Below are 21,485 nucleotides of genomic sequence, written 5' to 3'. Positions count from 1 at the left end.
AAAAAAAAATATTTACCACTTCAAGAAAAGAACAGGAACTTAATAACATGATGATAACTAAGACAGCCATAAGCACATGTCCAGAAACTATAAAGCTTTAATCTTTATGTTCTTAATGCTGTTTCACAGTGCAGCACCTTAGCTTCAGTAGAGTTGGAGGTGAGACATTCAGATCTTTGCTGCTTCTGTGGGAAGCTCTTGAGCTATATCATTTAGATGTCAAAGTCTATCAGGTTACTGTTGAAGAAATCTCCACCATGTAATGGCAGATTTGCCATAGGGACACGGTCTCAGTTCACTGACTGTCGGATGTCTAATTATGTTCCCAGGTAGCTGGCGAGTGGCGTAGCTCTGATGGGCAGGCACACCAACACTCTGCACATCTCCAGCATTGTCCACACTTGTGAGCTGTGGGACCCCTGGAGACCACCTTCGTTTCTTTGTCTTTCACTGATGTTGTGGAAGGAGGGAAAACCACACCCAGAGAGTGATGAAGAATAACCATCTCACATTCTCATTTCCATTCCTCAATTTCCTCCTTCCTTCTCTTGAACTCAAACACTTTCAACTTGCATCTTTGCATTGCCCTATTCAATCCAGGAACCATGATCGTGTCATGCAGCTGCTCGTCCAGTCTATTGCCACTGACTGGACTGGAAACACAAGAGCAAAATGATAAAGAGGTAGCTGTGTTGAAAAGATATTGAATGGTCCACTTAATATGCTTACAGGTTTTCCATGAGATTCCAGACTCCCATATATTCTACCTCTCCCTCCTTCCCATGCCCCTCACAAGTTCCACCACCCCCCCACCCCACCCCACCATAGAGACACACATCACCAATACCACAACCATTCCTGAGAAGATTGGGACCAAACTATTAGAACTGAAAATTTGTAACACCTTTGGTATCAGATTCAAAATGATATTTGGAATAAATCAGTGAAACCTTTCATGAAAGGAATGTTCATTGTTTGTGTTTCTTGGCTGAGAATCTGGATTAGGTAATGTTTTTAATTTCAGAATATGATAACCAGTTGTAGGGATGACTGATTTCCAGTTAATACTCTATTGATCTGAAAAGAATATCAAAGCAGCCTGTGTCTGAGCTGTCCAACAACTTATTGCCAACCTTTATCAAACACTACAACACCAGCACCAGGTTTTCTGACATACTCTTGGTCATTTTTCATCAGCCTTTTCCTCAGACACACTGCACAATACCACAATTAACAGAACTGTGCTTGCACTTACTGCATGGCAGTTCTGGGCACTTCCAGGCACTGGAACCATTCTTCTGAGCTGCCAATTGCTTGCTCAGTTCTCACCCTTGCCTTTAATGCATGGGCGAGAATGCATTTATGCAAGTGGATACCATGAGCCCTGGATAAAAAAGATTCACAAATCATCCAGGAGCCTCACTGTAGTCTCTGCTATTGAGATTGGAACTGAATCACTCATCTGATGAAGCATAACAGCTCCCATTATGTCCTGACATGAATTAATCTGAAGGAAGCAGTATGCAACATTGAAAATAAACATTGCATTTAGGGAATGGTGGTTGTTATCATTCAGATGTACATAGGGCTGACATTAGGGGCAATGATATATGGATGCAATCGACAGCCCTGGAGGTATTGAGGCTTCAGGAAATCCTGAAAAGAAAAAAATGATGGGTTTCTCATTTGTCTGTGTTGTAACATTGTTGTATTGTAGAAACTGCACTGCCCAACAAAAGATCACCCATAACTTACGCATGGAAGAGTGTTCAGTACACCTGACAAATGTCCAATGTTGTATTCTGGAATGAATCTATGGCATGAAGATTAAAAGCAGCCATCACTTTCTCTGTCACAGTCAGATCTGACTACAGAAATAAACAGAGGTCCTTCAGAGATTTATGACTGAACCATAAATTCTTGAGACAGAGCTTCCCGGAAATGGTCTCAGACCATATATCTCTACTCCTGCTTTCTCCTGGATGAATATTCATTAAAACATAAGAAATTGGTGCAAGAATAGGCTATTCAGCCCATCAAGCCTGCTCCATCATATAATATGGTCATGGCTGGTCCAATTTTGGTGTCAAGACCATTTTCCCTCTCTCACCCCAGTCCCCTTGACTCCCTTGTATTCAAATATCCATCAATCTCCACCCTGAATATAGTCAATGGTTTCACCTCCATAGCTCTCAGAGGTAGACAATTCCAAAGAGTCAACACTGTCATAGAAAAGAAAATCATCCTCATCTTTATCTCAAATGGGTGACTCCTTATTCTGAAACTGTGCCCCTTACTTCTAGATAGGGAATTATTTTCTCAGCATCCACGATCAATCCCTGTCAGAACCTTGCATGTTTCATTCTTCTATACCGTAATGAATAGAGACCCAATTTGCTTAACCTTTCTTCATATGTCGACCCCTTCATCCCTTTGCCCACATGCTGAATTATCTCAAGAAAGAACTCCATCTCAAGAAAATCAACCCAGTGAACTTTCTCTGCACTGCTTCCCAAGCAAGTATATCCTCCCTTAAATATAGAGGCTAAAACTGAATGCAATACTGCAGGTACAGTCTTACCAATACCATGTAAAGTCTCATCAAAACTTCCCTTCTTTTATACTCCATGCCCTTTGCAATATTCTGTTAGCTTTCCTAAGAACCTGGTGTTCCTTCATGCAAACCTTTTGTGTTTTAAGCACTAGGGCCCCCGGGTCATTTTATAGCATTACACCATTTAAATAACAGTTTGCTTTTAAACATTTATTTCCAAAGTGGATAGCCTTATATTGTCCCATACAATACTCCATCTTCCAACTTCGTGCCCACTTATTTAACCAATTTATATCCATTCCTCTGCAGACTCTTTATGTCCTCAGGTGCTGCCTAATTAATCTATATTGGTATTGGTTTATTATTGTCACTTGTACCGAGGTACAGTGAAAAGCTTGCCTTACAAACCGATTGTACAGGTCAATTCATTACACAGTGCAGTTACATTGAGTTAGTACAAAGTGCATTGATGTAGTACAGGTAAAAAAAAACAGTAACAGTACAGAGTAAAGTGTCACAGCTACAGAGAAAGTGCAGTGCAATAAGGTGCAAGGTCACAACAAGGTAGATTGTGAGGTCATAGTCCATCTCATTGTATAAACAAACCATTCAATAGTCTTATCACAGTGGGGTAGAAGCTGTCCTTAAGTCTGGTGGTACATGCCCTCAGGCTCCTGTATCTTCTACCCGATGGAAGAGGAGAGAAGGGAATGTCCCGTGTGGGTGGGGTCTTTGATTATGCTGGCTGCTTCACCAAGACAACGAGAGGTAAAGACAGAGTCCAAGGAGGGGAGGCTGGTGTCCGTGATGCACAGGGCTGTGTCCACAACTCTCTGCAGTTTCTTGCGGTCCTGGGCAGAGCAGTTGCCATTCCAAGCCGTGATACATCCAGACAGGATGCTTTCTATGGTGCATCAGTAAAAGTTGTTGAGAGTCAAAGGAGACAAACCAAATTTCTTTCGCCTCCTGAGGAAGTAGAGGCGCTGGTGAGTTTTCTTAGCCGTGATTTGACCAGGACAGGCTGTTGGTGATGTTCACCCCCAGGAACTTGAAGCTCTCAACCCTCTCGACCTCAGCACCATTGATGTAGACAGGTGCATGTACACCGCCCTCTTTCCTGAAGTCAATGACCAGCTCTTTTGTTTTGTTGACGTTGAGGGAAAGGTTGCTTTAAAGCCTCCTTCCTGGTCATGTAAAATGGGATCCCTAGTGGGAATTCTTTCCTAAGATGATGCAGGAAGTGGTAAAGGCCACCTAGCATTGTAGTGTTGAGAAAAGCTTCGGTATATGGGGTCAGTATATAAGATCTGACCAAGTAATGTCTGTTGAGCAGTGTTCCCACTAACCAAGTGCATCAGTCCTGATGAACAAATTTTGGAAAACCACAGTGTTTAAACAGTGTTCAGATCATGAGATAGAAGTAACAGAATTTAGAAAACACAAATAAAGGAGCTTAGAAGTTGTGAAGCACAAGGCTGAAGGATATACCCAGCAGGTCAGGCTGTGCAAATGGAGAGAGAAAATCTGAGCTAATATCACAAGTGGACCAGAAATGACCAGTTCTGATACAGAGAAAGACAGCAAGTTACCAGAAAGCTGTACAATTCGATATTGAGTCTGGAAGGCTACAACATGCCCAGATGTAGCATGGGGAAGTGCAGAAAGAAGGGGAGTTGTTGGTGGAGATGGAAAAATGACCCAGGGAGTTGCGAAGTGCATGGTCCCTTTGAAACATTGAAAGGGATGGAGGATACAATATATCTTCCAGATACACCTTCCCTTGTTTTTATTTCAGATTTTTAGCATCTGCAGTTACTTGATTTTCAGGTACAGAGGAAATTTGTCCACAGACATGCATCTGCTAATTATAGCAGAGTTCAAAACTTTCTCATTGAAGACAACCTACTTAAGCAGAATGGAAGGTGACAATGTTACTTATTATATACCTGAGATTTTGATATATATCTTTTCAACTGCAGAAACAAAAGTAAACAATGATTGTCATGTCTAACAAGAATCTGACAATTAATCTAATAAAGATACATGCAGGTTGTTTCAGGATCTCTTTACATATTTTTTTCAATGTATTTTTCAGCAGAAAATAAAGGTTGTGCACATTAGTTTCATTTGGTAATAAAGCTCTTCAGATATGTAAGATGATGTTGTTCTCAGTTCTAATTTATCTCATTGTCAGGGTAGGAAGCAATCCGGGCTCTGGTGCAAGAATCTAAGTAGAGAGCATTTTTTCTGGTGCCAAATGCAAAAGCTCATTTGCTAAATCTTTGGCTTTGAATCATTTAAATTTGTACCTGTGCCCAGCTCTTTCCTTGGCCTGGAATGCATGCAAAATTGAGAGCAAATCACATCTGGAAGTATAAATGACATTATCATGGGAGAAAATCTTCACATTCATGGTATTTAAATGCATGTATGCTACTATGGGTGATTATTCCATGAGTTACACCCTGGAAGCAATGACTAAAGATGCTGCCAAAAAAAAAGAAAAATGACATTTTTCCCAATTGTAATAATGAACCAGAAATATTCCAGGACACACACTGAGGATCCTTTCACTCTCTCTGAAGTGGAGACCTCTGTGCACAGCAACATTCTGACCTTACCAGCTTGTCTAGTGGCTGATCAAGAGAAGTTGAAAGAAGCTTCTGTCACATTTTTCACCAGAAACATACTTTCCTTGTTCACAAGCCTCCGAAGTAAATGTGATCCCTGATGTGCTTCAGCAATACAATGGATTCAGATTGCTTCATTAAAGTTTTGATTTATTAAACGTGGTATAAAAATGGAAAGTATTGAAAGTGCACACATAATTTCAAATTTAAATGCCATTGTATGAAAGAGTTATTGGAGAAACATGATCTGGAATAGGCTTGATGGTCAAAATGGCTTCTTTTGTGCTGATTTAAGTGAAATCATTTGGTGCACCTGCTTTCAAATTTGTTAAAAAAAAAGGTTCAAGTTTCTTTTCCTGCGTTCATTCCGTCTAAATTCCACCGGCAATTTCAAGAATAAGCTTACAATATTTACATAATTTTAAAAATCTATATGAAATATTACAGAAATATTTTAAGTAATTCTAAACAGTGTGGATATTGTTTTATATTTCACGTGTACTGAAGGGTTGACTCTCAAAATGTTTGCAACAAGCTTCAGCTAGAAATGCCAAATGGATGACCCATCTCAAACCTGTCCAGTGATCCCTACTATTGTAGAACCTACTTAAGCAGAATGTGGGTGACAATGTTCCTATGGAATAATAATGAAGAAGTTATATCCCTTGCTTCCCAGATTGTGGTATATATTCTTAATAAGTATAAGCCTGTTCTTCAAATTGCCAGTGGAATTTATAATGACACAACCGACGAAAAAAAATTCATTAAGCTAATTATCTTCCTTCCCTTGTGATTCCATGAAGTGGCCAAATATGAAGGATATACTGACTGGAATCCATAGCAATTTCATGCCTCATCTTAGAGCACATTTAGCACCCAGGTTTAAGACCATCTTTATGGGATAAATGCCCCCTTTTTCTATAATAAACATAAACTAACTTGGAGTTGATACAGACCAGTTCCAGTTGAAGTGAATCTTCAGCAAGTGAGATTGTACAACAGAGCTTCTTATAGTTTCTCACAAATTGCCAGTAAATTATCACTCAGAAGATTGCCAGTGTAAGACGTGAAATAAACACACTGGTGCAGTGGGACTGTGTGTCTGAATCAGAATAAAAACATATTATTGGAGTATGGAAGGTTAAGCCTTATTCTGCAATAAACTGTGTTATTCCTGCCCTGGGACCCCAAAGGCTGAGTGTTTCAACTGACACCTGCCCTGTTAATGCACATAACATGTACACAAACATGGATGGGAATGAATAAATTATTATTAACTGTTTATTTTATCAAGCCTTGGCATAGATGCTTATATTGGAAAAATATTGAATATCACCTTAATGTACTAGTGAGAGAGAAAGCAAAAAATATAAACAGATTGGTAATTGAAAATAATTAACGATACATGGATTTAATCACCTTAGGACAGTTTAGGGCTCTTAATACTTAACGAGTGACATGAAGATCACATGGAGTATGTCCAAATCTCATCAGTTTTAACAAGCAGTGATCATTTAGTTAATAACACAATAAATTTCTTACATTTATAATGCATTGATTTTAAATTATTGATGATAAGAATGTCAGATACTCTCCAGCGTTTCAGGCAGTATGTTCATGTAGACTACCTTAAATGGCTACCCGTACACTTTTGTACTGTCTGCACAAACAATGAATCAATTCTAAACTTGGGTCTGTTAATTCTTTGCAGACCCTGACACAGTCTATGCAATGTATGGATAAAGATGCCCTAGTGGTTAATCAGTCTGTACTTTGAACATAAGACCAATACTGCATGGGATTTGCTTTTAATTACAAGGCCTTTTTCACTTGTTTGACAAAGGTTAAATTCTGTTAAATGTGACATTCAAAATATTTGTCCTTGAATGCATGAAATGGCAGGGCATATTTATTGTCAACAGATAATTTAGTAATTTCATCAGCTAAAGGAATAAATAAAATGGTTAATATGCAACTGCCTGTTAATCAGAAATGATTGTTTATTGTGCCTGTTAAATTGTTAAAACTGCTCAAACTGCTGAAAACAGAGGAGATAGCTGAATCTGTAAACAAGCAGTTTGCTGCTGGAATATTCTTCTATATTGTTGTGGCTGGAACAGTCTCATTCATAGACTGCTGAATCATTGTTGAAATGGAACAAAACAAGTTTGGGTTTAGTTTCTTCCCAATAGATATATGTTTAAACAACTGTAGACACTTCCACATACAATTATGCTCCTGACTGCTTTAATTTCAACTGGCACATTTGTCAATTTAGTAATTCAGTTTGGAAGTTTAGATAGAATTTCAATTTTCCTGGTATAATATCACTTATTAAATTTTAATGTGTAATAACCAACATTCCAGCTAGTAGTCCTGATGCAGGGTTTCAACGTGAAAAGCCGACAATTCCTTTCCTCCTACAGATGCTGCTCGACCCCATAGTTCCTCCGGCGGATTATTTGTTGCTCCAGATTCCAGCATCTGCAGTTTCTTGTGTCTTCCAGCAAGTATGTTCAGTTTTAATACTTACCATCAGCTGCAATGAATTCCTGTCAGCAGGACAATTGCTGTTATAAGCTGCATGTTTCCTCCATTACAGTGGCTGATTACTTACATTTCTGCAACATTGCCTATGTATTATCCCTGAAATGCTTGCCAGCTACACCTCAAACTTGGCTATTTGAACACAATTCTTGTTGGCTTTCTGTTTTCCACCTGCCATATATTTCAACTTGTGCAAAATATTACCTCAGTCATTTAGTGCTACAATATTTCCTGCTCCTGTTGATCTGCATAAGCTCCCCAACATATATAATATCACTTTTAAAATACTATGCCTTGAACTTAACATTTACTATATCTTCTACCTTTATATCCCCCCACCCAACTCCCCACACTTCATTCCCCTGTCTCTGCCTCTTTGTTCATGCCCCTTTCATCATCCTGCCCTTGACAACCTGCAATCAACTGCTTGGTCCCTACTTTCTGGAATTCCAGTCCGAAGACATTCCCCATTATCACTTCTTTCTCCTACAGTTAAAATCATATACCCAAAACTTTTGGCATGGCATACATTTTCCTTGTGCTTCTCTGTCAGTTAACTTCGAATATCTTTCTTTTAAAGATACATTGTCAATACAAGTTGTTGTTGACATTATGATTTGCACAACTCACTAGTCTTTAATCCCAAACCAATGTAGTTTAAAGATTATTCTTTTTTAGCAATTTCTCTCTGAACTTCTGTGTCATGTAATTATTTTTCATGTGATTTAAAAATACTGAAAGGGAAAGGAATTGTTCTAATTGCACAATGCAGTAGTATCACAAACTATATTTTTAAATGCAGTTATAATTCCACTGACAAACACTTACCTGTTTGACACAGACCTGATTGACTTAAACAGATAAAAAGTGTTAGGTGAACAGCGGGACCTAGGATTGCAAGTGCATAGTTCACTGAAAGTGGTGTCTAAGGTTGATAGGGTGGCGAAGAAGACATTTGGCAACCTCTGAGTTAGAAGGAGAGGTTGCATAGACTAGGACTTTATTCCCTGGAATGTAGGAGATTGAGGGGTGACCTGACAGAAGTATATAAGATCATGGGGGGCATAGTCAGGGTGAAAGCACATAGTCTTTTTCCAGGAAGAGGGTGCTAAAAACAAGAGGGCATAGGTTTAAGATCAGAGGTGAGAGATTCAAAAGGGACATCAGGAGCAGCTTCTTCATGCTAAGAGTGGTGTTTACTTGGAATGAGCTGCCAGAAATAATGGCTGAGGCAGCAAAGTTTAAGAACCATCTAGATAAGTACATGGATAGGAGAGGATTAGAGGGCTATGAGCCAAATGCAGGTAGCTCACTGGACAACCCAGTCGGCATGAATGAGTTGGGCCGTAGGGCCTGTTTCCGTGCTGCATGATTCTATGACTCTGTGAAGACATCAATAAGCCAGATACAAGAAAGAGTGGAGTTTTTGGATAAACTTACAAAAAAGCTTTCAGTAGCTAATAAACAAAAGGCATTTGAACAATCAATAAAGTGATATTGTCAAGGGAGCCTTTGTATCAAAGAATGATGGAGCACAAAATGAGGCCATACACTGTTTGTACCTGTGCCAATTAGTTTCAGTTCCAATCATTTTTTTTAAAGTCATGGAATCTTTCCTCTCCAAGTTTTTATCCGATTCTCTTTTGAAAGGTTATATTGAATCAGCTTTTAACAATCCTTTCAGGCAATGCATTCTGGATATTAGCAACTCACTAGATTACAAAAAAACATTTCATCTCCTTTGGCTCATTTGCCATGTACCTTAGTAGGAAGTACTAAAGGGGGATGTTGTCTTTATGGACAAATATTTGGCAAATCATTCTCTGTGTTTATAAATATATTTGCATATTATATTAAACCATAAGAACTGGTAACATAATAAATCAAAAATCACTCAATATAACCAGAATTAAAGTGAATTATGTGACTTGGTGAATAAAAAGAATGTATCAAATAATCTGTTTGAAAACTCATCTTGGACTACTGTAATTTCCTTGGGTTTTTTGTTTTGCCATCAGTTTCTCCTTCGGATTCCTCTCTTCTGAATTGTGGCTGCATCCTCTTTGTTTTTGGTCTTCTTGCCTGCAGTCCCCATTTTAATATTCTCTGCATTATAAAGTAGCATGAGCTGTTTATGGATGTGTGGAATACTACTCAAGGCCACTTTTATGGAATCACTTACTTGGCATGTGGCCCCACGGGTTATGAATTTGGTCCCAGCCCCACAAAAATTTCATCGTTCCTTTGCTGGATGGGTAATTATGATAGAAGGTATCTGAATTTCCTGTATATGCTCTTGTTGGCTGGAGTATGATTTTGTGAAATTCACATTTGTAATTGCATATTGTTGTTGCTGAGGTAGTAGCAGATTTTCTGGTTTTAGCCAACAAGTCAAAACATGGCAAAGGATGAATTGTGGTTAACAAATCCTTGTCACCCTCTCTCATTTGGTTTCTTTTGGTTCCCATCCTATTGCAGATGGTTCTCCTTGTTCTTACCCGCTCTCATTCTCTACAAATTGAAAAATACTCGGTCTCCAACCTTTCTTAGTTCTGATAAATGTTAACTCTGTTTCCGTCTCCACAAATCCTACCTGACCTGCCGAATATTTCCAGAATTACCTGTATTTATGTCAAATCAAAGACTTTGTTGGGCTGCGTTTATACTAATGTAAGGAGTTCTGGGCATCATAGGAAATACTCACTGGCTTCCGAGGTATCACGCGTGTAGATTTCCTAGAACAATACTTTGACTTCAAGGATTAAGTTATGAGGCAAGCTAATGTAAACAATGTAAATTCCCTGGAATTCAGATGGGTAAAACAAGATTTGATCAATGTTTTTTGAGATAATGAGGGAAATTCATCCGGTAGGTGCAGAGAAACCATTTCTGCTCTTTGTGGAATCTAGGGCCAGCTTAGACCCAGGCCTTTCAGGAATTAATAAGAGTCAAAAACAACAGATGATGGAAATCTAAAACCAAAACTAAAAATCAAAATCAGCAATAAACCACATGAATCTCTTTCAATCCAAAGGAAGGTAAAAAGTTGGTCTTGCAAAACAACAGTTGATGCTAGGTGGATTGTTAACTTGAAATCAGAATTCACTGATTTTTATCAACTAAAGGTACTAAGAGACACAGGGCAAAGGCAATGAGGTCACCAACCAGCTAAGATCTCACTGAATGGCAGAACAAGCTGAAGGGGCCAGGTAGCCTAGTTCTGCTCCTACAAAACAAAGTTGGTCCTTATAAATTGTTCAATGTATAATTAACAGTCCATTACATTCACAGAGATTAGGCAGGGGTCAATTACCAGAATTAATATACTATGTTAACAAATGCTTTCAAATTTACATGGGAAATAACACAAAATCCATAGTGAAGATCTTTATTTCTCTAAACTGCTCATTGCAACTGAACATATTGCAATAATGAATTTACAAAATACCAAATTTTAATTCATTATTCAAATATTTCTTCTTTTTCTTCTTCTTAGGTGATATTTTGGGATAGAGAATGACTTACTTTGACTCTGGTTTTTTTAGGTAGCTACTGAGGTCAATGTGGGAACCACACTCTTCCACAGATGGGGCAGGAAGTGGCTGATAGAGCACTGGGTAGGTAGCTTGGGAGCTAGTCTGCTTCTTTCCCCACTCATGCAGGCCTCTGTGTGCTCCTAATGCATGGTCTTAAGATTCTCAATTCTATCCTGAACTTTGAATGCCCAGGGCCAGAATTCCCTGGAGTCAGTGGGATTTAATCATACACGAAAGCTTGCTACCAGAACAGGCTGACCTTGACTAGGTCCAACCACCCAAATAATTATTTTATGTATTATTTGTAGAATATTGTGTTATGTCTAAACGATTTTTTTTCTGAAACCTTATTTTCTTTTACAGAATTATATCACAAATCCATTTAAACATTTTAAGATTACATAGTTATACTTAGTCCAAAAATAATGCCAGAATGTCAAATGGAATATACAGTGATGTGACTAATAAATCCACTTGTGAACCAAACTAAGGACTTTTGGTCAGGAAAGAGTTATCCACTTACCTCTTTTTTATGAAGTCATACCACACAACCATCTATGATGTTTTCTGTCTATATCTCATTGATTCATATCAGTTGACGTCTAATACATGATTCAGGAAGGAAGGATATCATTTATGTTTTTATCCAGAGATTGTTAAATCTAGCATTATTGAAATTTGATGATGACATTCCACTTGGAAGGTTTCTCCTTTAGTGAGCCAATTCCTTTTCTTTACTGTGGTCATGTTATTTTCCTGAAAACATATATTGTATCAAAAACTGCATGGGTAATGGGCATTATATGCTTTATCACCAATCTTCTTTTGTGAATATAATTCAAGAAGTATTTTATTCTTATTTACTTGTTCAACACAAAGAGTAAAAAGGTATTTAACAGCTAGTATTATTCAGTAAGCCAATAGCAAGTAACCTTCAAATATAATCACCAGATAAAAAATTATTAGTGAGTTTCCAAAGGTATTAATGAGCATAATCAGGTCAGTCAGAGTTCCCTTGTGAAGACAGAATGGTAAAAGTAGAAGAACAATAGGATTTATAATAAAATGTATTTGCTATTTACAATGGAAAAACTAAATAAACACATCCAATTTTAAACTAATTTCCCAAAAGCTGAACTCAGCACAGTTTTAACTGGCTGACTAATCAATTGCACACCAGAGCACTCCTTTCGTTTCAATAACAACTGCTCAGAAAGCATTGTTATTTTCCTTAAATGTTTCAGCATATGACATCAGTTCTGCAGACCTAATATGAAATCAAAGGCTGGTAGAGCATGTTTTCAGACTCATTTCCTTCCACTTTAACAACTTTACCTTGACTTATCTAAATTGGTGTTCTTTAAATGCAACTTGAAAGTGACAATGCAAAGGGACGAAATCCTGTTTCATGAATTCCAGTGTTGATATGCAGGCATGGCAGACAAAATCTGAGGGAGCATTTTACATTAAAGTATTTTGTTCATCTTGTACAGCTTAGCAGGAATGGAACAGCTCCAAATAGTTATTATTTTAATTGCATGTCTTCACATTGTAAATGCTGCTTGTGTGTGCATGTTCAATTTAAAATAAATATTTCTATGAATCATGGACAAACTGGACCTATGTTGAAAGGGCAGATAGGGTGAAGCTAGCTCTGAATAAAACAATTATTTAACTTGCTTTTGAGTTTGACTTCCCATTTAACCTACCAAAGGAAGGTATCAAAAACCAGACCACAATCAACTATCAAAATCTTTGCTGAAGTTCAACCCTGTGAGTTGTTCTCAAAGCAGACACACCTATATGAATGTGGTCCAAATCATGCAATGTCAATTCCTGCACAAGCAAGTACTGGCTTGAGCCAGTATCTGATTGTATGGGACAAAATATAAAATACCAGTTGAACATAGGAAATTCCTCTCTGCATTGCCAATTTCAACCTGCAATTTAAGGAATAACAAAGTAAAAAATAATTTAAAGTATATTCTAGTTTTGATGATTCTATTTCTCAATAATGTTTCTAGCCCAAAAAAGTATGCTTTACCAAGTTTATATTCTGTTTACGTTTCTGAAGATGTGGGGTTTAGTTGGACACCAAGGAACCGGAGATAGATAGAGAATATTCTGCTCTCCACTCATGCACAGATCGTTTCAAATGAAATTTATGTAAAAGAGACATTTGTGATAAATCCAAGAAAGCTAAAGATGGAGACACATGAGACTGCAGATGCTGGAATCTGGAGCAACAAACAATCTGCTGGAGGAACTCAGTGGCTCGAGCAGCATCTGTAGGGGGGACAGGAATTGTCAACGTTTAGGGTTAAAACCCTGCATCGGGATCTAAAAGAGCTAAAGATATTTGGCAGCCCCCAAATTCTGAATCTAGGCTTCCTATGATGCTTGATGAAATGGAGATACGTGAGAAGTCACAAAACCTTTTCATCAATAAAATGCAAAAAAAGGATTCCATGTAATTTCAAAAACAAAAGAAGCCCCAGTATCAGAGATTGTTATATTTGAGAGAAACCATGAGGGTTTGCTAATAAACAGTAAACTTCTTAATGTAGATAGCATTGAAATCTAGCTGTTGCAACCTGAGAATAGACAGTCTTTGAGTCTTAGAGACACAGAACACTGAAACGGGCTGTGCTTACTAGCCACCACCCATTTATGCTAATCCTACGATCTTTTGACAGAGTAATCCAAAAGCAATCCAAAAGCAAAATAGTGCAGGTGATGGAAATCTGTAATAAAAACAGACAATACTGGAAATTATCAGCTGGTAAAGCAGCATCAGACAGTTAATCGGGTTGAATAGAGGATGTTCCATGTATCCCATAAAGAGACAGGCATGAATTGGACGCTTCGGCCTCCATATTCAACTTTGTAATTTAGAGACGTCCAAGATGATACCAACACCTTCAATGTGATGCTATCATATCATCCCCTTCACTTGCCTGTCAGCATTCCAAATGGACAATCCCACCATAAAACCCTGGTTCACTCTTTCATCTCCACCAATATCAACTCCCCTTATCACAGCACCTTATTATGCAACTGGAAAAGATACAGCACTTGTCCTTTATCATCCTTCCTGTTGTCTAGAATCCCAAACACACATTAGAGGTGATATGATGATTCACTTGCTCCTTTTCCAATGTAGTTTCCGTAATGTTATCTGCTCTGCATTGGGGAAATAAAATGCAGATTCGGTTACTATTTTGCACAACTGTTCCAAAAGTTTTCAGTTGCTTGTTCTTTTCATTCTCTATCTCATTTCCCCTCTGACCTTTCTGCCTTTGGTCTCCAACACTGCACTAATGAGTTCAAAATAAGCTTGAAACACAGCACCCTATCTTCTGACTCAGCAGGTTACAGCCTTCAAGATTCAACATTGAATTCAACAATCTCAGATAATCAGCCAGTCATGTTCCAGGATTTTTTTTTATTTTCCTCTTCTGTTTTTTTCAGATATCATTCATCTCTTCAGATTTACATTTTCTCTAGATATTCCCTTATCATTCTCTTTCAGCTGGCACTACCACAACTTTGATCACTCAATGTCTTCTGGTTTCCCCTATCACAGACCTTCCTTTTTTGTTCTGTGTGCTCCTGCACACTTTGCCTGCAATTTTAAACACGTTTCATTACTAAGTTTCTGAGAATAATGTAATTTGAAGCCATAGACCATTACTGCTGTAGACCATTATGTAGGCATTACACCAAGGCCTGAAACATCAACTGTTCATTTCCCTCCATTAGATGCTGCCTGACCTGCTGAGTTCCTCCAGCATTTAGTGTGTGTTGCTCCAGATTTCCAGCTTCTGCAGTCTCTCTTGTGTGTCCATCTTTCTATTGTATTCTTTGATTGTTGTATTTACTTTACATCTGCTATCTCCAAACCCATTTATTTACAGCTCTAACACATCTGACTTAGATTAAGGTAACTCTTTTAGAATTTTAATAAGGTGCTTTTTCACCTAGAAGGTTGCAATGGTCTGTAACTTACTGCCGGAGAGAGTGGTATAGGCAAAAGCCCACGTCACATGGAAAAAGCACTTGGATGTGTACTTAAAGAGCTGTGACCTGTAGTAGGATGGATCTGATGCTGGACGGTGGGATTAGGATGGGTGGCTCTTTTTAGACTAGCACACACATGATGGGCTAAATAGCCTCCTTCTGCATCCATGATTCTGTGAAAATGTATTAAAGACAACCAAAGAGTCAATAGAAACTGCTGTTTTCGTCACACAATCGCTGTTGCCCTGATTTCAACATTTTGCCAAACGAATAGGGAAATAATCTTCATACGCGGTGTTGGGTGTCCTGATTGGAGGGCTCAGTTTACATTTTAAATGAAAACTCCAGTGCTCATTTCAATAGCCATGATTTACCATAGTCGCTACTGAAGAAATGTATAACTTTCTTTCTGTAATTACAACTGTAGATGACTAGGCAATACAGTTTGTTTGGGAGACATCTGGATATTTCATTCGAACTCTATTTATTTATCCAGCGGGGGTGACATATTTATTTTCAGTGGAAACACTAGAGACTGCAGATGTTGGGATCTGGAGTAACAAACAATCTGTTGGAAGAACTCAGCGGGTCGAGGAGAATTTGCGGGAGGAAAGGAATTGTCGACGTTTCGGGTCGATCCCCTGCATCAGGACTATCAGGAATATTTATTTCCAATACCATTTGAACCACACACACGGGATAACACACTAGTGAAAGTAATTACATTTCTATGTATATGTAGTAAACAGTTGCAATTCCAAGTGCTGCAACTGTACCCACAGTACTCTGAAGGCGTTGACGGAGTTACATATTCCACACCATTGCAGTAGAGGGTGCTCTTTTGAAATTACGCTGAGGTAGATTGCTGAATCAGTCTGATCGAAAGTGTCGGTGAATGTGACGCGAAGAATCGGTTAACTTCGCAATAACATCACTTAACCTGTCAATCAGAATAGGTGCTATTGATACAAACAGAGGTCCTGTGACATAAGGAAAAAAACAATATCCAAATATAGTGAGTTTGTTGTGTAAAATGCAGTTATGACTTGAAGTGGATTAGACAATTGCAAAGAACACTTTGTATTAAACGAGTTGCCGAATTACTTGAAATGTTGAAGCGAATTTGCTTTAGACAAATAACCAATTCAGCTGTCACATTTCTTTATTTTACTTTAGCGGTCAGTAAATTCGCTCTAACATATATATATATACACACGCTGCTTAAAATATTAGGTGGTCCAAAGTAACAAGTGCACATTGGAATCAGTAAGTTCTTCCCTGACCCAAGTGGAAACAGCAGCGGTGTCAATGCGGACCTCCTTGCTGGGGAAGTATAAATCCTGTCAATGGCACGGAGCAAGAACAGACAGCGAGTCGGAAATAAAGCGCGCACGAAGATGAAGTTTAATAGCCTGCCGAATGCTGGAGCAACCTAACCAGTAGCAGAGCCAGGCAGGCTGTAGGTGTGAAGGGGGTGGGTTCTGTTCCCCACCCTCTTCCCCGGAGGTGATGGGAGACTTTGGGAAGGCGCTGTATGCTGCGTCGGATCCAGTGTCGGTGTGGCTGAAGACTGCACTCACTCTGTGTGGAGATCTGAGGGGGGGAAAAAGTGTAGTGATTTGGGAAGGAACACTTCCGGTTACACACACACACACACACACACAGTGTGTGAGCGCCCGGCTCTCGCACTCCAGTGGAGCAGCGGCGGCGGGAGCGGCGGCAGCCAAGTAACGGGAGCCACTGCTGCACTCTAATCTCGCCCCCCTTTCCCCTCCCCTCTCTCCTCCCCTCTAGGAATTCAGCATTATTACAATTTGTTGTCCTTTTATTTTCGTCCAGTGTTCGGTCTGTTTCCTGAGATTCTTTTATTTTTAGATGAAAGCAGATCGTCAGTGAGTGGAAGTGTGTTTTTTTTGGGGGGGGGGGAACAAAACAAAAAGGATTTCACTGGTCAAGTCGGCAAGTGCAAACTTGTGGCGATGGCGGGAGTGAAGAAGAGCAGCTTGTTGGGCGGCGGGCTACTCCTGCTGGTAACCTTGGCCAACCTGCCGCACCTCAGCCGGGGCCAGGAGCGCCGAGCGGCGGACGCCGGTAAGAAACCCTGCGCTTCGACCCCAGCCCCAGGCGCTCTGCTTGCCATTCCTGCCCAAAACAAAGAGCGCCACTGCATGCAGTTATTAAAGTTTCTCTCTCCGTTTGCGTTGAGTTTCTGCTCAGCTGCGGACGGAGCTGCGGCGCTGTGTTGCAAGTTTCCTTGACGCTTTGCTTGGGTTTGTTTAATTTGAGGCGGGAGCACTTTTGTTTTCTTCTTGTTTTGTTTTTCTCACCCTGAGTTTATTCTGTGCTTCCTCTGGGGCGACTGTGAAGGATTTGTGTTGCGGAATCCGCGAAAGTTAACGCCGGCGCTTGAGTTGGGGAGTGTTTTGGGAGCTCGGTGGCTCCAACCACAACGTTATGCTGGTTATCGCCACATAGATTTGCCCAAAAACTCTGGGTGAAGTGAGAAGCCGGAAGCATTTTTAAACAATTTAAAATGCATGTTCTGGTATTAAACGGTATGGGTGTATGAGCCCCGGTGCTGTCACTGGGGACTGTTCTAGCCTACATTTAGCGGGGCTCAGGAGATCAGCCGGGTCCCTTCACACTCCCATTCTGTCTCGCCCTCTCACTTTCCTCTGCCGCCTCTCCGTCTTCTTCCTCTGCCTCTTTTCTCTCTCCTCCTCTCTCCACTCTTACCTCGCTCTTCTCCACCCTGGTTGTTGAGACTACTTGCAAGTAATGACAATTTGTTTTAACTTCCGTGCCAAGTGAATAATGTTTTATACAAAGAAGTGCATCGTTTTGCTTTTGATGCTCTCCGAATCAACATACGCTTTGCTGCCCGCTTGTTCTTTACTGACCAGTGTTGTGGCGGAGCCGCTTCTACGCCACACGTTTAAGCAGTTTAACTCCCATGAGAAACAAAACAGCGTTGACACATCCTTCTGGCTGTAGTTTTGAAATAAGAAGTGCTTCCCACTTGTAGTGAATATTGAAATGTGGTACTTCGCTGCATTTGGTAACGAAAGGACTACACGTATAACTTGCTTGGATCACTGCACCACTGAACGTGTACAATAGACTTAAGTATTTTGGAGCCTGACATTTAATGAACTGTTTTCGTGTTGGACTGAGGATTTTGGCTGAGCAATGGTTCGGAAACGACAGTAGTGCGGGGAGTTGGGCTGAAGTTGGAGAAGGCTGAGAGCGGTGTTGAACTGCGCGTTGTTTCAAAGTGCAGTCGGTGCAGCGGTGGTTTATCACAATTTTGACAAAACCGAGAGACGGGCTGGCGATGTTGTCGCTCAAGATTTCTCTCTCTCTCTCTCTTTCTTTCACGCACACACACACATTCGGGGAGTGATTCATTCTACTACCGCCTGTTGTTTTTGTTTTTTTTTTGACCAATCGTCTTGGTGGGGAACGAACCGTGACAAATACACTTATTGTCCATATAACAGCCTCTTAAAGCCCCGCGGCAGCCTCGTAACACCTCTGGGATCTCTCGCTGCTTATGACGAAGCCACTGTCCTTAGCTGTTGTATTGCGAGTACCACATATCACAAACTTTTAATATAAAAGACAGCGGTGAAAACCTTCGATCTCTCAAATATCCAATCTAGTCTAAGCGTACTGTTAACTCTATTTTACTTGCATCATTATCCACTGTGCTTCACCATTAGACTGCCAATACAGACACGCCTTTAGGTTTTAAGAAGAATGTTCACATTTGAGGTAGTCAAACTATTTTTCTGTATGGTTGGTTTCCTTAGGGTAGCAGCTAATTGGCCAGGGCAATTGCCTAGATATTGGACTGCACCTATTTTGGTGCGTGGAAAGCAGCTCATAGCTCTCGCTGCAAAAACAAGTTGTGAAATTGGCCAAAATCCAGTTTGAAACAGCATTAGGATGGTTTACACACAGATCCAAGCCGTGAAATGGGACCTTTGTTGAATGCAGCTGTGGCAACAGGCAACCTGCGAGGGACATCGGCCCTTAAGATGCACTTCATAGGGCAGTGAGGCAGCAACAATGCACGTTGTGGCAGCCACGGGGGGGGGAGAGAGGCTGCGGGGAGGTGTGTGGGGGGGCGGGGGGGTTGTGAGGGGGAGGACTAGAGTGCCCTGATTCTTTGCACGTGACATTGCAGTCCTAAGAAGTGAGATATTTGCAAGGAGTGAAGTTTTCTGTGCTTGGGAGAGGGGGGAAGGGTGGAGGTGGAATGCTGGTAACCCACCAAGGCCAGGGTTTGAAGAGCTGGCAGCATATGGTGCCTTCCAGGAGAGTTGGAATCAATGCAGTGTGGAACAATATCCCAAGAAATTTCACGATCTTGCAAAGGATGCCAAGGTGATCCACATTGTGCTGTGTAAACTACTATTTGTAAAGGTGTGTGCAGGTGCGCCCATGCGCGCGCACACACACACACACACACACACACACACACACACTTATAGGTGAAGGAGGCAAAAGAACTTAAAAAGTTGAGAATACAGAAAAATGTTCAAGTTAAGCTCACTGACAATGTTTCATTGTGATCACTATAGCCTCTCTTTGATATGATGAATAATAAGATATAAGATATCTTTATTAGTCACATGTACATCGAAACACACAGTGAAATGCATCATTTTGCGTAGAGTGTTCTGGGGGCAGCCCACAAGTGTCGCCACGCTTCCGGCGCCAACATAGCACGCCCACAACTTCCTAACCCGTACATCTTTGGAATGTGGGAGGAAAGCGGAGCACCAACCATCAGGTCTGCTGCATTCACCATGCAGTTGCATGGGTGCAGCCTACAAGTGCAACCACCTTCTGTTTTGAATTTGCAGGGTATCGGGAGAGGGCCCTATTTTCTCTCTTCCCCCAAAGTACCCTCACTATGAGTCAAAGGAGCAATTAGACCATGAGGAGCTGGAGGAGGAGTGAAGACAGGAGGGAGGGGAGGATGAGGATGAAGAAGACAATGCATCATTGCTTTTGACACCCCACTGCACCACATCAGTGAGTGGAATTGTAAGAGATCAGCAATTTAGGATAAAAGGATGAACATTGCAGGGAGATACCTTGGGCACTAATGGGCTGCAGTATGCCTAGGAGATCTAGTATGGAAGCTTGCCCAAGGGTCGGGGAGAAGTCCATGTACCTGCACTGTCTCTGGGGGTTTGGATGAGACTCACGAATGGAATACTTCCATGACAGGGCTGATGTGATGTACAATGAGTGTGTTGTCAGGCTTGCCTGACCAAATGCAGGAGATGGCCAGTAGCACGGAGAGGTCCAAGGTCTCAATGGAGGCTCTGTAGAGTGTGGAGGAACTGACTCCTCCCTCCAATCTGGATGCTGTACTCACTTCTATACAAAGGCCCAACAGCAATCCTGGTATACAAGGTGGCTCCTATTGCAGGTACAGCTGCTGTGGAGGCACAGACGGAGGTTGCACAAAGTCTTTCTACCTTGACAGTCACTCTCTGATCCAGCTCGACAAAATCAGAGATTCTAAATAATTATTTTGGATTGGTCTTCCTGGTAGAAGACACCAAAAACATCCCATTAGTAATAGATAATCACTAGGCTTTTGGGAGGGAGGAATTCAAAGCAATTTCTTTTTACTAGAAAAAAAGTGCTCAGTAAACTCATGGGGCTAAGGGCCAAAGTCCCATGGACTTGCATCATAGGATTTTAAAGGAAGTGGCTGCAGAGATAGTGGATGCCTTGGTGTAATCTGCCAAATTCCCTGCATTTTGAAGAGGTCCCAGAGGACCGGAAACCACATGTAATGCCAATATTCAAAGGAAAGACTGAAAGCAGGAAACTAACTTATGGCTTAACATCTGTCATTGGGAAAATGCTGGAATCCATTATTAAGGAGGTGATAGCAGGACGTTTAGAAAAAAAATAATAGGACAATCAAGCAGAATCAACATGGTTTTATGAAAGGGAATTGAGATTTATAAAATTGCTAGAGGTCTTTGAGGATGTAACTAACAGGATGGATAAAGGGGTACCAGTAGATGTAGTGTATTTGGATTTCCAGAAGGCATTGAATAATGTGCTGCATTAAAGATTACTACACACAAAAAAACAAGTGCATGGAGTTAGGGATAATATATTGTCATGGATGGGGGTGGGGGAAGTGAGGTGACTAACTAATAAAAC

The 21,485-nt window shown here is 40.4% G+C and overlaps 1 protein-coding gene across 1 annotated transcript in view; it reads left to right on the top strand.

Moving 5' to 3' along the window:
- Positions 1-16,834: 16,834 nt before the first annotated feature.
- LOC127570634 (plexin domain-containing protein 2-like) overlaps positions 16,835-21,485 on the top strand; it is a 348,836-nt gene continuing 344,185 nt past the window's right edge. Inside the window, 1 exon segment of the mRNA XM_052016376.1 lies at positions 16,835-17,378. Within this exon segment, the coding sequence (XP_051872336.1) occupies positions 17,267-17,378 (112 nt within the window). The 5' untranslated portion in view covers positions 16,835-17,266.

The sequence above is a fragment of the Pristis pectinata genome, chromosome 5 (assembly GCF_009764475.1).
Source record: "Pristis pectinata isolate sPriPec2 chromosome 5, sPriPec2.1.pri, whole genome shotgun sequence".
NCBI classification, from domain to species: Eukaryota; Metazoa; Chordata; class Chondrichthyes; order Rhinopristiformes; family Pristidae; genus Pristis; species Pristis pectinata.
This window is presented reverse-complemented; position numbering and strand designations above follow the sequence as displayed.